The 13,005-nt window shown below is 52.7% G+C and overlaps 1 protein-coding gene across 1 annotated transcript; it reads left to right on the top strand.

The window, feature by feature from the left end:
- The first annotated feature begins 2,518 nt into the window (after window positions 1-2,518).
- On the top strand, window positions 2,519-11,993 carry MMP8 (matrix metallopeptidase 8). The gene is made up of 11 exons (XM_032844089.1): window positions 2,519-2,656; window positions 2,839-3,078; window positions 4,895-5,139; window positions 5,768-5,916; window positions 5,995-6,120; window positions 8,617-8,778; window positions 9,112-9,229; window positions 9,930-10,063; window positions 10,589-10,742; window positions 11,623-11,726; window positions 11,893-11,993. Exons 2-11 carry the CDS (start codon window positions 2,968-2,970, stop codon window positions 11,991-11,993), a joined length of 1,404 nt encoding a protein of 467 aa, XP_032699980.1. The 5' UTR covers window positions 2,519-2,656; window positions 2,839-2,967.
- The last annotated feature ends 1,012 nt before the right edge of the window (window positions 11,994-13,005 follow it).

Raw genomic sequence — 13,005 nt, 5'->3', positions numbered from 1 at the left:
CATGTCCAGACAGCTTGGCGAGCTGCCTGTGCCCATCTCACATGGCTGGGGACTCCCCCACACTTTATTTTAATTAAAGAGAAAACAGACTAAATTTTGCAACTAAATCTTGGGCCTAAAAACAGACTAAATCTTGGGCCTTAAAAGCAAAGCTGAGCTATAAAAATCCAAGTTGGTCTCTCTGCTGTGGGACAGCACAGCAGATAACTGGGCCAGGTTGCTGTCAGAGGGGATGGCGTTCCCCAACTAAAGACCCTGCCTTGGCTCATGCCCGTCCAAAACTTTATTTCTTCCATCTTCTTACTTGGTCCAAAACTCCTGTTATATGGAAAAAAGCCTTCATTTTTAATAAAGCATTTGCTTTTATTCTCTCTCTTAAGTTGACTCAGAAGGCAAATAGCCCCTGAGTTCATACTAAAGTGTACATGACTGGTGGTGTGTGGCAGCCCCACGCTGGCGGGGACAGGAGGGGGTGCGGCCCTGAGCGGGGACTGATCCTTTCCCCGTAGCAGGTTTTCAGAGGCGAGAGGGCCTGAGGGACCCTGGGCTCTGGGCATCAGAAGGCGGGAGGAGCAGACGTCGTGCGGGTACGTGGTGGCCTGACGTGAAGAAAGGATTTCCAATCAGGAACGGGAGGCTCTGGAAATGCGCCCACGGCCTTCTCCACCTCCTGCTCCGGAACCCTCCTGTCACCGCGGAGGACCTGGCGCCATCTGTCCCCACACGCAGGTACTACACTCTTCCTGTTTCCCGGTCCTTGCCCTCTTGGGGACTCAGTTGGTTTATACCTGCCAGCTCAGGCCTCTCACTCCGTCCCCCCCCCCGTTTCTTCTCTCTCCCTGGCCCCCCTCCCCTCCGGCAGCCTCGTGTCCCCCAGAGGCAGATGTTGTTGTTGTTTGTTCATTTTGTTGTTGTTGTTTTCCTCCTTGGGTAAATGCCCAGAAGTGGGTTACTGGGACATCTGGTAGTTCCACTTTTATTTTGGGACAGTTCTGTCTAATACAACATTTACAGAAACAGCACCAGCCTTGGGTTCTTATCTAAATCATTATGTTCGGAAGCAAGTGCCTTTATGACCTGTGAGGAAGCCAGTGCATCAGCGTAACTAAGGGTAGACCAAGGTGAAGGCACTCTTCTTCAGTCAGACGAGGTGTTTTCACTGAAGACCTAATGTGGAGGAAGTCACAGCGTGATTGAGTTGGGGCCCAGGGACGGCTGCCGCGATCACGACCTTAGGGCAGCTTGAACAACCTGGCAGGGAGGTGGGGAGCATCCGCACGCGTACAGGGAATGGATTGCCCCATCTCAGCATGTCCACATCTCATTTCCCCTTCAAGGTCTAGCTCAAAGTCGACCTTCTCCAGGAAGCCTTCCTTGATTGCACCTACCCCCACCATAGTTTTTTTCCTCCAGACTCCTATAGCATTTTGTCTCAACTGCTATTATTTTTTTAAAGACTTTATTTAGAGAGAGGGGGATCACAAGCAGGGGGACTGGGAGAGGGAGAAGCAGAATCCCCACTGAGCAGGGAGCCTGATGCAAGGATCGATCCCAGGACCCTGAGATCACAAGCTGAGCCGAAGGCAGACACTTAATGACTTAGCCCCCCAGGCGCCCTGAACCACTATTAACTTACCTCCAGGAATCTCGTACTCATGACAGCACCTGGAGTGTTTTGCATTTTTAGAAATCACATGAGACACACCAGGAGGGACCTGAACTACTGACCGTAGCATCTCAAAGGCATCATTTACATGCTAACACATGTCCGTGTCACACACGTGGAGGCACACATTTATACCCGAAACAGCCGCCCTTGCAGAACATGTAAAGGTACAGAAGTGAGCACACGCAAAGATCATTCAGTGACATCATCTTGTGCACGTAGTCAGATAAGGGGGACCAAGGCACAGGAATTTAAGCCCACCCCCGCTCCCTGACCAGGGCAGCCACCTGGTCTAAAAACCCTCTCTGGAGGGTTTCCATTCCTCATCTGTGAGCCGGACCTGGGACCTGGTTGTTCCCCGCTTGGACCCCACCCTGCTCCGTCGTGGGCCAGCTGGGTGCCCCGGTGGGAGAGCCTGATGGCTCAGGCTCGCCAAACACCGCACTTGGGCTGAATCCTAACTGCCCCCTTCTTAACCTGTGACTCGCACAAGTCCTCTCCCTTCTCTGGAGATGATTTCCCCTGCAGAATACAGGAAGCCAGCATCCCAAGGCCGCGTGAGGTTATAACAGATGCACAGCAAGTTATGTCCAGGACGTAATAAATATGTGACTGATTGTTTATTATTGTCACCGTCCACATTGCTCTCCTCGTCCTTCCCACGGGGCGTCCAGCACGCAGACTTCTCTAATCCACGGAGGCCGGAATCCCATCCCCCAGCGGCTGTCCCAGGACGCCCACACCAACCCTGCTTGCCGACCCCCGACCCAGACGCGCTCTCCTCCCAGCAAGGGCGGCTGTGTGCAGAGCCTCTAGAACGGGGCCCCCTGGTCCCAGGCTAATGACGGCTAACCCGGCCATGCCCCTCCATGAACCAACACAGCCCCGGCGACGTCCCTGACTAGAAGACGTAAGCCACAGACAGCGGCTGACCGTCTCCTTCGGGAGTAACCCCCCGTGCCTTCTCCTAGACCACACAACTGTGCCAAAGTCAGTCTCTAACCAAAACCCCAAGAGCAAAGAAGAGCAATTTGCGCTTATTTTTTCCTACTGAAAGCGACCCCTCCCCCTGCCCCCACCCGCCGGGTCTGGGGGACTAAATCACTGGAACGTTGCAACAGCGTCGGGGCATAATGTATTACTTCACACTCCCGATGGGGCAACTGTTGCAGACGTGGCTTTTATAAGGGACCAGAAGAGAGAGCAGTGACTTACCCACTATCTGGGGAGCTGGAAACACCCACAGCGGAGGGGACTCCTCCCAGAGGAAGGCCAGGAGGGCAGCGTTTGCAGAAAAGGCCATGTTCCGTCTGAAGACGTTGCCTCTCCTGATCCTCCTGTCCGTGCGGCTCTCCCAGGCCTTCCCAGTCCCTGGGGGGTCCCCAGAAGAGACGGACGCACAAGTCGTTCAGGTAAACGAGCTCTCCGGTGGGTCGGTGGTCGACGTGCTGGTTCTTAGGCAACTGTATGGCTTGTTTCTACTTTTTAATTAAATCAGCCTGAAAGAAGTTATGTGGAAGCTGTTTGAGCTCAAACATCTCGTTTCCGGGATCTGGAGGGTTCCTAGCTGGAGATCCATTGAGAGAAGGAATGGCTTTATTTTATTTTATTTCTTATTGTGTCATGTTAGTCACCGTACAGTACGTCATTCGTGTTTGATGTCGTGTTCCATGATTCATTGTCTGCGTATAACCCCAGTGCTCCATGCAATCCACGCCCTCCTTAATGCCCACCACTGGGCTCGCCCATCCCCTCCAAAACCCTCAGTCTGTTTCTCGGAGTCCATAGTCTCTCATGGTTCATCTCCCACTGATCCCTCCCCCTTTGTTTTTCCCGTCCTTATCCTAGTGTCCTCCATGCTATTCAAGAAGGAATGGTTTTAACTATGAAACTAAGTGGTTTTCTTTCTCACTCACCTAAGATTCTCCCCATCCGTTATATGCAACCCAGTTCCTCCATGTCTGATGCTTTCTGTACTATCTCTGCAGCCAGAAACCTCAGGGGAACCAGAGAGTGCGAGGACGGGCTTTTAGAAGGAACTAGAAGTCAGTTCTTGGTACAATGAGATTTCCTACAGCAGATTCTGCTTCTAAATACATGTTTATAAATGTTTATAAAGCAAAACCACTAGTTATTTTCCATCATTACACAAAAGTCAGGCCAAATTTTGAAGAAACACCAGGGAATGCTGTCACAGATTTGTCACACGTCATTTCCTTAGCATTGCAGTTGTAGAAAAGCATTGTTCTTTTTGTTTTGTCCTTTTCCTTTTTTCTTAAATACCTCTCACAATGGGACTAGTAATAACCCCGGGGCTAACAGCGAGGGCTCCGCGAGTGCTGACCGTGTGTGGGACGCCCCGCTGGGCACCTCATCCATCCTCCCTGCAACCCTGTGAGGTGCTAGTTTTACTCTCACTTGAGAGACCAAAGTGAATCTTAAGTCCTTTAAATGACGTGTCCAAAAACCGTAGCAGAGCTAAGACTGGAGCCCAAGCCTCTGAGTCCCACAGGTGGGAAGAGCACAGAAGTGCCTATCCTGTGTCACCTGCCTGGTGACAGGTGTTCCCAAGCTGCTTGGGGCGAGAGAGACCACTGACGTAGCCCCTTCCCCCATCTCTGCGGCCTGAGCAGCGTGGCCCCTTGCAGAGGTGGCGGGTGGGGAAAAGGCTAGTGTCCACAAGGGCGCCGTTCTTCCTGAGACACCGTCAGTTCTCATTTGGGAAGCCTTGGGGATAGTGGGGACCCACATTGTCACCTGGGCAGTTTCCCTGCATCTGGGCACACCCGTGTCTTAGTGAGGAGGATGGAACGTTCTCTTCAGGAGCAGGAAGATGGTTAAAAGAGAATCCACTTCGGTGCAGTTAACACCGCAGACATCCGCGCGCACCGGTGCCCCTTGTTCTTTGTAAGGAGGAGCCAGGCTCCTGCCAGACTCCTGCCTGCTCCCACCTGCTCCCGCCTGCGCACCGGCACTCTGCGTGGGGACGTGGGCCTCGTCCCTTACGAAATACCTGCTTTTGCGTATCAACACTGACCGGAATGCCGAGTGGAAGGGCTGTCCTGTCTCGCCATCCCTGCTCTCTCAGAGCAGACCCCGAATCCGTGCTGCCCTCCCGCGGGTCATTAGCCGGTTAGGAGCCTGCGGCAATGCGGAGAGCGCGCGCGATGCCCGGGGGGTGGGCGGCGGCGCCCCAGCAGGGCCCCTTCCGTGTCTGTCTGTGCCCAGGATTACCTAGAAAAGTTCTACCAGTTACCGAGGACAGGACTGCGGTCGCAGAGGCAGAACAGCCCTAGCGTGATCGTTGAGAAGCTCAAAGAGATGCAGCGTTTCTTCGGGCTGAGCGAGACGGGGAAGCCAGACCGGCAGACGCTGGCGGTGATGCGGGAACCTCGCTGCGGGGTGCCCGACAGCGGGGACTTCATGCTGACCCCCGGAAACCCCAAGTGGGAACAAACCAACCTGACCTACAGGTGAACGTTCAAGCCCAGAGCCCGACAGGGGTGTTTGTCAAGGCTTTGTGACGGGCTGGGTGCTGTCCCAGGACGCGGGGTATGTGGGAGACAGGTGTCCCTGCCCGGGGCGGCCAGAGCTGGTGTGAAGGAGCAAAGACACCACAGGCTCTCCTCCCTGACAGCCTGATGCTCCGGTCCTCCTCCCCCAGCAGTCTCAAGAGGACAGGGCAACACTAGGCAGTGTCTCCATGAACTCCACTGAGGACCCCAAACAGCCTCACTCGTTGCTGGGCAGACCAACCCCAGTTCCGTGTGTCCTGATCACAGCAACGATACCCAGGATGGCTTCAGTACTGTGGTTTGATGAGTTCTGGGCTGAATACTTAACATGTCCTTAATCCCCTCAACCCCTCTACAAGCTACTATTCATGATGCTCTTAGGAATAAAGACACTGAGTTTAAAGATCAGGAATGACCTGTCCAGAGGCAGGTCTATCTGCAGCCCCAACTCCCATCCCCCTCCCACCCCAGACCCTCCCCACGGCTGGTTCGTCACATACACTGCTCCGTCCCAGAGGGAGAACCATGGTCTGCTGACAGCCGGCCTCTAAACCATGAGTCCTCCTCCCATCTTCTCATTTTTAAGGATTATTAAGTACACCACACAGTTGTCAGAGGCCGATGTGGAGGAGGCTATTAAGAAAGCCTTTCAAGTGTGGAGCAATGCATCATCCCTGACCTTCACCAAGACCTCGCAGGGAGAAGCAGACATCAAGATCTCTTTTGTCCAAGGAGGTAGGCTCGTCGTGCTCAGATTGGCCCTCCTGGCTAACCCAGGACTCGGCAGGGACCCAACAAACTGTCTTGTTTCAGATCATGGCGACAATTCTCCATTTGATGGACCCAATGGGATCCTGGCTCATGCCTTCCAGCCGGGCCAAGGTATTGGAGGAGACGCGCACTTCGATGAAGACGAAATATGGACCATAAATTCCAGCAGTAAGTTAACCAGGATTGGGTCAACCTGCAGCTCCTCACCAAGCTTCCTCCCATCAGAAGCCCCTCCTGTGCGCGTGCACACACACATACACACACACGCACGCCCGAGTTACTGTAACCTTTCACACTCATGCAGGCTGATCGTTCTAAATTTTTGAGACTTCATAATGCTAAGTAAATTTAGGTTTTCAAAAAGCCCTAAGGCTAATTATTCACCTTGCTTTCCTAGGACAGCCATCGAAAAGCTATAGACTGTGGCTAAATCCCGCCCTGTCCTGTTCGCATAAAGTTTTATTGGAACAGGGACGCCCTTTCTTGTTTATGTTCCGCCTATGGCTGTTCTCACAGTTCAACGGCGGAGCTGAGTACTTGCTACGGAAAGCACGCGGTTCACAGAACTAAAATACTATCTAAAACCTCACAAGCTTGGGGGCCGCTGCTTCGGGGCTTCTGTTTCTTTGTAATAACCTGAAATTTAATGACGTTTGGAGAAGGTCCTTATTTTGAAATCCAGAAACAACCGGGTTCATTGAGAAAACTACCCCACTCAGAAAACAGCCGCCCCATTTTTCGTTGAGCTGTTCCATTTCACAGAGCTCGTTTTGGGTGGTTGTTCCTATGGGACAAACCACCCCTCTCAGGAGAAGACGGACAATGAGAAGAGTCGGACCACGTGAAGGAAGAACACGTTAGAAAATAGGAAAGGAACCTTTCATCTTTGCTTGGAACCTGCTCCTCCCACCTTTTTCTCAGTGTCTGTGTTGTGAGTGTTTGCCCCACCCGAATCCCTGCACTAGGCGCTGGGATTAGCCAAAGATAAAGAACATTCTGCAGGACTTTGAATTGCTCTTGCCCTCCCCGCTGGTGCACGTGGTGGTCCCCTCTTACCAGAACTAAGTGATCCAGATTCCCACCTGGGCTGTTTACCTCCAGTTCTGCTCTAAGCTTTCCCAGCACCGCAGCAGAATTTACACTGGGAGAGCCCGTGGTGGACCACGTTACCCTCTGGTGTAAACTTCCAGTATCATGTTTCTGGACCACATAACATCTGGATGCCTTTCCTTGCCATCGAGGGCTTGTGGGAGTCGGCCAACTCGTCCTTCGTCCTGTCTTCCCGTTCCCCCTGCAGCAGCCACGCTGCGCATGGACTGCTCCCACATCACACCACGTGCCTCCCGACCACCCCTGTCTGCTCACATGGCACCCCCAGACCTCCCTTCTGAAATCCCTCTCTGCCCTGCCCCACGCCACCCCTGTCTCGTGTTTTAGCTGGAAGTGAGGCCTTTCTGCTCAGAATCCCAACAGCCTCTGTTTCTCTTTCTCGACCACTCTGCTCACTGTCCTGCGCCACTCGCGTCATTGAGCTACAGCTCCCCGTCTAGACTGTACATCATGACCCACCCCCTAGAGCCCCTCACAACGTGCTCCGGCACTCAGAGAGGCTTTTGAGATGCACTCAGAAATGCAAAAATGCAAGGATGTGATGGTCAAGAAAGAACGTCTTGGGGCAGGGGTAGAATTTCAGCAGGCTAGCTGTCAGTGGGAAGCTGGACGCTGTCGTCAGGGGCCATCAACCTGGATTTGGCTCCAGCTTATTGGTCGCAAGACCTCTAACAACATACCCAAAATCTGTGGGCTCCAGTCCCTTTACTGCAGAAATATTTCTAAATACTTGACACAAATGTGGCAAGGACTGAATCGTATCGTACAGCCCTGCATGTCGAAAGTGCTCTTTTCTAAGAGGTGAGCATGGAAGACAGGGCACGTTGTGTCTGCAGGACGGCTGGAGTGAAGAGTTCCCCTCTCACAGCAAGTCCTCAGGTGTCCGCCGGGCCGGTGAGGGGTCCTTGCTCTCTGCCAAGGAGTTTGGGCTCTGTCTGACCGAAGTGTGAGCCTTGGAAGTCGGGTTCCCAGCTGGGGAAGGCACTGTGCTCCTGGAAGCTAAAGCTGGGGGAAGGAGCAGGTTTGTCTCTTTCCAACCAGGGGGAGGTGGAGAGTCCTTGAAGCTGCTGGGAGAACTGGGAATCTAGGAGTCGCTGGTGCCGGCTGACGGGGTGTCAGGGAGGCCAGGCAGGTCTGTCTGCATCTGGGGCTGGTCGTGACCCAGCAGGGCTCTTCTCTAACTGAAGGGTGAGGACCTGGGTGGCTGAAGCGGGCTGCGGAGCCCCTCAGGACAATGGAGCCCCCCGCCCCGCCCACTCCCTTCTCTCTGGCTCTGGTCCACACCCGTGCAATACCAGAGTCAGAGCAAAGGCTGTATTTGTATTTCTTGCTTCTGAGCTCTGATGAGGAGCTTCCCGCACCCGAACCCCCAGCTCCTACCTTGATGCATCCAGCCTCCATCTCTTCAGGTGCCTGAATGGGAAATGCGGGAGAGAGGAGGGGCGGTGGTTTCTCCAGCTCCGCTGGCCTGGAAGCCGTGTTCCTCGAGGTCCTGCTGTCCCCGCCCTTGCCGCCACGTGGAACCACCACCCGCCACACATGCTTGCATTTCAGGTTACAATCTGTTCCTCGTCGCCGCCCATGAATTTGGCCACTCCTTGGGGCTCGCACACTCCACGGACCCCGGAGCCTTGATGTACCCCAACTACGCCTTCCGTGACCCCAGCACCTACACCCTCCCCCAGGACGACATCGACGGCATCCAGGCCATCTACGGTGAGGTCCCTGCTGGAGCCCCAGGCACCTGGGGAGGCGCCGGCTTGTCTGGGGCGTCCTTGAGAAAAGGGATGGGACGAGGAGTTTGAAGTAAAGCGTGGGGAGGGGGGAGGCACGGAATTTGAGCTATTTTACTTCACAACTGAACCTGGAGCATCTCTGAAAACCACCGTTCCGGTTTAAGGTAACTTGAAGAGGGCCACGTGTACGGTTGCTTTGATCCCTTGTGGGAGGGTCTGGCAGGCTTTCTCGTCCTCCACTTCCTGAGGAGCATCCCACGTACTCCAGCAGTCACACTGGACGGAAGCTGATAAAAAGCTCTTTTTTTAAAAGGTCCTTCAAACAACCCCGTCCAACCAACTGGACCGACCACGCCCACAGCCTGCGACCCCAGACTGACGTTTGATGCTATCACCACACTCCGTGGAGAAATACTATTCTTCAAAGACAAGTATAAGATTGAACTGTTTCTTCCCTGGACTTAAGTTACCAGCGTGACTTAGAGCTGGGTTCTAATCAGTCCCCGGGGGACACATCGCACACCTTTTCCTCCGGGTCCTGGGCTTGTGCAGCCCCTTGCAGTGGGTTGTGTTTTCTGGGTAACTCGAAATGTCCCAGAAAATTAAAAAAAAAACCAAAAACGCAAACACACATAAACATTCAGATGTGGGTGATAGCGTGGGGACCCGGGCTCCGGCTACCCGTGGGTTTATCAGACACCGAGACCTCATCCACTCCCGCCCACATTCAGTCCAGGGAATGGACTGAGCCCAGGATAAGCTGGGGCAGGTCACCTCACGGGTTGGGGTTTTCAGTCTTCCACCGGCTGCTTTGTGACTGTGGGATCGGGGGTGGATTTACTCTTTTGCTTTTGCTGGAAAACTCAAAAGAATCTAGGCATTCTGTAGGAACAAGAGCGAGCCTTGCCAGGGTGTGTCGGGGTGACAGGGCACATGTGATCCTAGAAGGTCACTCCTAGGAGCTCCCCTAAAGCCTGGGAAGCACCCCGGAGGTGAACAGCATCACGCACGTTGGCCACGGTGCTAGAAATTGCCCCCGGGACGGGGTCCCACCGTCCCTGCAGTGTCAGCAGAGCGGGCGCGCACGGGGGCCTGGGGACGGTGCCCGCTCACAGCCCTGTGCTCCGCTAGGTACTTCTGGAGGAGACACCCTCAGCTGAGAAGAGTCGAACTCAACTTCATCTCCCTCTTCTGGCCGTCCCTGCCGGACGGCATACAGGCAGCCTATGAGGATGTGGACGAGGACCTCGTTTTCCTATTTAAAGGTAACTGCCTACAGTTATCCCCCTGTTTTCGTTGTCCCCGAAGCGAGGGGAGGATTTCTTTGTGGTCCCTTCCGGGCTGAGAGGAGCTGAGCTGATGACAGCATGTCACCCCGACTGGACTTGCTCAAGAGACCTGGGCTGGGTCGGGACCTGGCCACTCACTGCTCCGGGAGCTGGAGCAGCTCTTTCCACCTCAGCCCTGCTTTCCCACCCCGTCCCACCCTCCTCGTCCCAGGCCTAACAGTGTCCGAGCCCCCGCGGCTGAAACAGCATCTCTGCTTCGAAGGCTCATGACCTGACGGAGTCCCCCAGCCGTGAGGCCCTGCTCGCCAGGCTCCGAGTTGTTATCGGGGGCTGGGGAACCATGAGGGCTGATACAGCCCGATGAACCTGACCACCTCAGTCTTTTCAAGACTCCTGTTCCGTTGTTTCTGTGAAGAATTTACACCAAGACTAAGAAGGGATGCCACATGGTATTGCAGAAGCAGAAAACTTTATCTAACGTGTGACCCGACTCATTGACAGGTAGCCAGTACTGGGCTCTGAATGGCTATGACATCAAGCAAGGTTATCCCAGGGACATCTCAGACCACGGCTTCCCAAGCAGCGTACGAGCGATCGATGCAGCTGTTTACTACAGGAGAAAGACCTACTTCTTCGTAAACGACCAGATCTGGAGGTAAGGCAAACTGTTTCAGTTGGAGGTGGACATCTGCCTGTTTACTGTCTACAGACCACTAACAAGCAGACGTCTGAAGGTTCTAAAACCCAGGTGATCTCGGATAGGCATTCTTTCTCACAAAATGATCGATGTTGCCATGGCTTTGGAAAGTGTCATTTTTATAAAATTAAAAAGTCTTCACAATGGTATTGAAGATTCTATGTCAGGAAACAAATCAAACCTTGAAAAAGCCCCGGGAAGGGAGGCCAAGAAAGAAGCTGATTCTGGGGCGCCTGGGTGGCTCAGTGGGTTAAGCCTCTGCTTTCGGCTCAGGTCATAATCTCAGGGTCCTGGGATCGGGCCCCGCATTGGGCTCTCTGCTCAGCAGGGAGCCTGCTTCCTCCTCTCTCTCTCTGCCTGCCTCTCTGCCTGCTTGTGATCTCTGTCTGTCAAATAAATAAATAAAATCTTAAAAAAAAAAAAGAAGCTGATTCTCAAGAGATGAATTCTAACACACTCAAGAGAGCCCACAAAATGTGGGGGCCACACTGGACTTGTTACCTCACTACTGGGGGTGGGCAGGGGGTGAGAGGAAGAGAGACTGACTCTGTACCCGTCGAGGAAATCTCAGAAAAGCAAACCCTTCTTTCAGAAAATAACATTGTGCTAGCCATCAGAAGCCTGCTTCAGTGTTGATGCTACCCACATATTTTATAAACAGGATTTTGTACCCTTAGGTAGAGAACTCCGCCATTTTTAGGCCCAGGACATAAGACATTATGAAGACCGAATGAGAAAATATGTGTGAGGACACTTTATAAAGTACACGTAATTTAAAGAAAACTGTTGTCGTCAGATACTTTACTGATTTTAAAACATGGGATTTTTTTCTCATCAGATATGATAACCAAAGACAATCCATGGAACCAGGTTATCCCAAAGCCATAGCGAGTATCTTTCCAGGAATAGAAATCAGAGTTGATGCGGTTTTCCAGCAGGATCGTAAGTAAAATAATAATAATGATAATGATGATGATGATGATAATAATAAATTTGTTTAAATTTTTAAAATAGCACATTTGCATTTAAATGCTATATTAGAAACAACTGAAAACATCTGAGATCTAAAAGCTAATTCAATATTTTATCTTTTTTTTTTTTTTAACAGATGTTTTCTTTTTCTTCAGTGGACCAAGATATTACGCGTTCGACCTTGGTGCTCACAGGGTCATCAGGATCGGCAGAAGCCAGCGATGGCTCAACTGCTGAGAAACCAAAGCCAAGTCGCGCTTGCTCGCACCCCCTTGCTGCCCGCAGAGGGAAAGCCCAGTTTGCCCAGCCATTTTCCTGCGTCCTGTTTATACTCTTCCTAACATAAGTAATGCAGTTTGCTGTCGCTGTCCTCACTGGAGCTGCCTTCTGTGAACATACATCTGGAGTACCCGTTGTCTCCAGATTCCTCTGATTCCGCCTCGAGAGGAGGCGAAGCTTCCTTGTCACCTCAATATCCACTCTACCAGTACTTGCTTACCCGACTTCTGCAATGCTTGTGTATAACCTGAATCTCCTTTCCCTGCTGTATACAGCTCAGCACTGGGCTTTGGTGAAGGGGAGAGACCAGGAACAGCATGAACCGTGCCTCTCGCCTTTACTAGAAACGCAGTGTTATTCTCCACCCTCGGAAAAAATACTGTGGATCCATGTTGTGGCTTGAATTGTGTCTCCCAGAAAGAGAGGTTGAAGCCCAGTGGTAGGTACCTATGAGAAGACCTTATTTGGAACTAGGGTCTTTGAAGGTGCAACCAGGTAAAAGGAGGTTACGCAGGAGCAGGCTGGACGTAAGGGCTGGGGTCCTTGCGCGAGGAGGAGCCACGCAGACACGTAGCCGACAGAGACACGCGAACGTAGAGACAGACACGCGAACGGTGCACCCGCAAGCCAAGAACGGCCAGCAACCACCAGAAACCAGGAGGAGGCGAGGAAGGATCCCTCCTAGGACCTTCAGAGCAAAGAATTTTATCTTCCCCACACCTTGGTTTTAGACTTGTAGCTTCCAGAGCTGGGATCGAGCAAGCTGGGCTGGAGTCTGTGGAGCTTCCTTCCGGCAGTCCTGACAGCTTAGTCAACAGGAAAGGACAAAGTTGAACCCTCTGTGAGGGTTACTGTCACCTTCCCCAACAAGGAGAAAAAGGGGAGGTACCATATTCTCCTCTGTCTCCGCCCTACTCTGTCCTTTTAGAGTCTAAGCAAGTGAGCTAGTGAATGGACCTGTCGTTCCTTA

Source organism: Lontra canadensis, unplaced genomic scaffold (genome assembly GCF_010015895.1).
Source record: "Lontra canadensis isolate GAN:19392208 unplaced genomic scaffold, GSC_riverotter_1.0 scaffold147, whole genome shotgun sequence".
Lineage (NCBI taxonomy): Eukaryota > Metazoa > Chordata > Mammalia > Carnivora > Mustelidae > Lontra > Lontra canadensis.
This window is presented reverse-complemented; position numbering and strand designations above follow the sequence as displayed.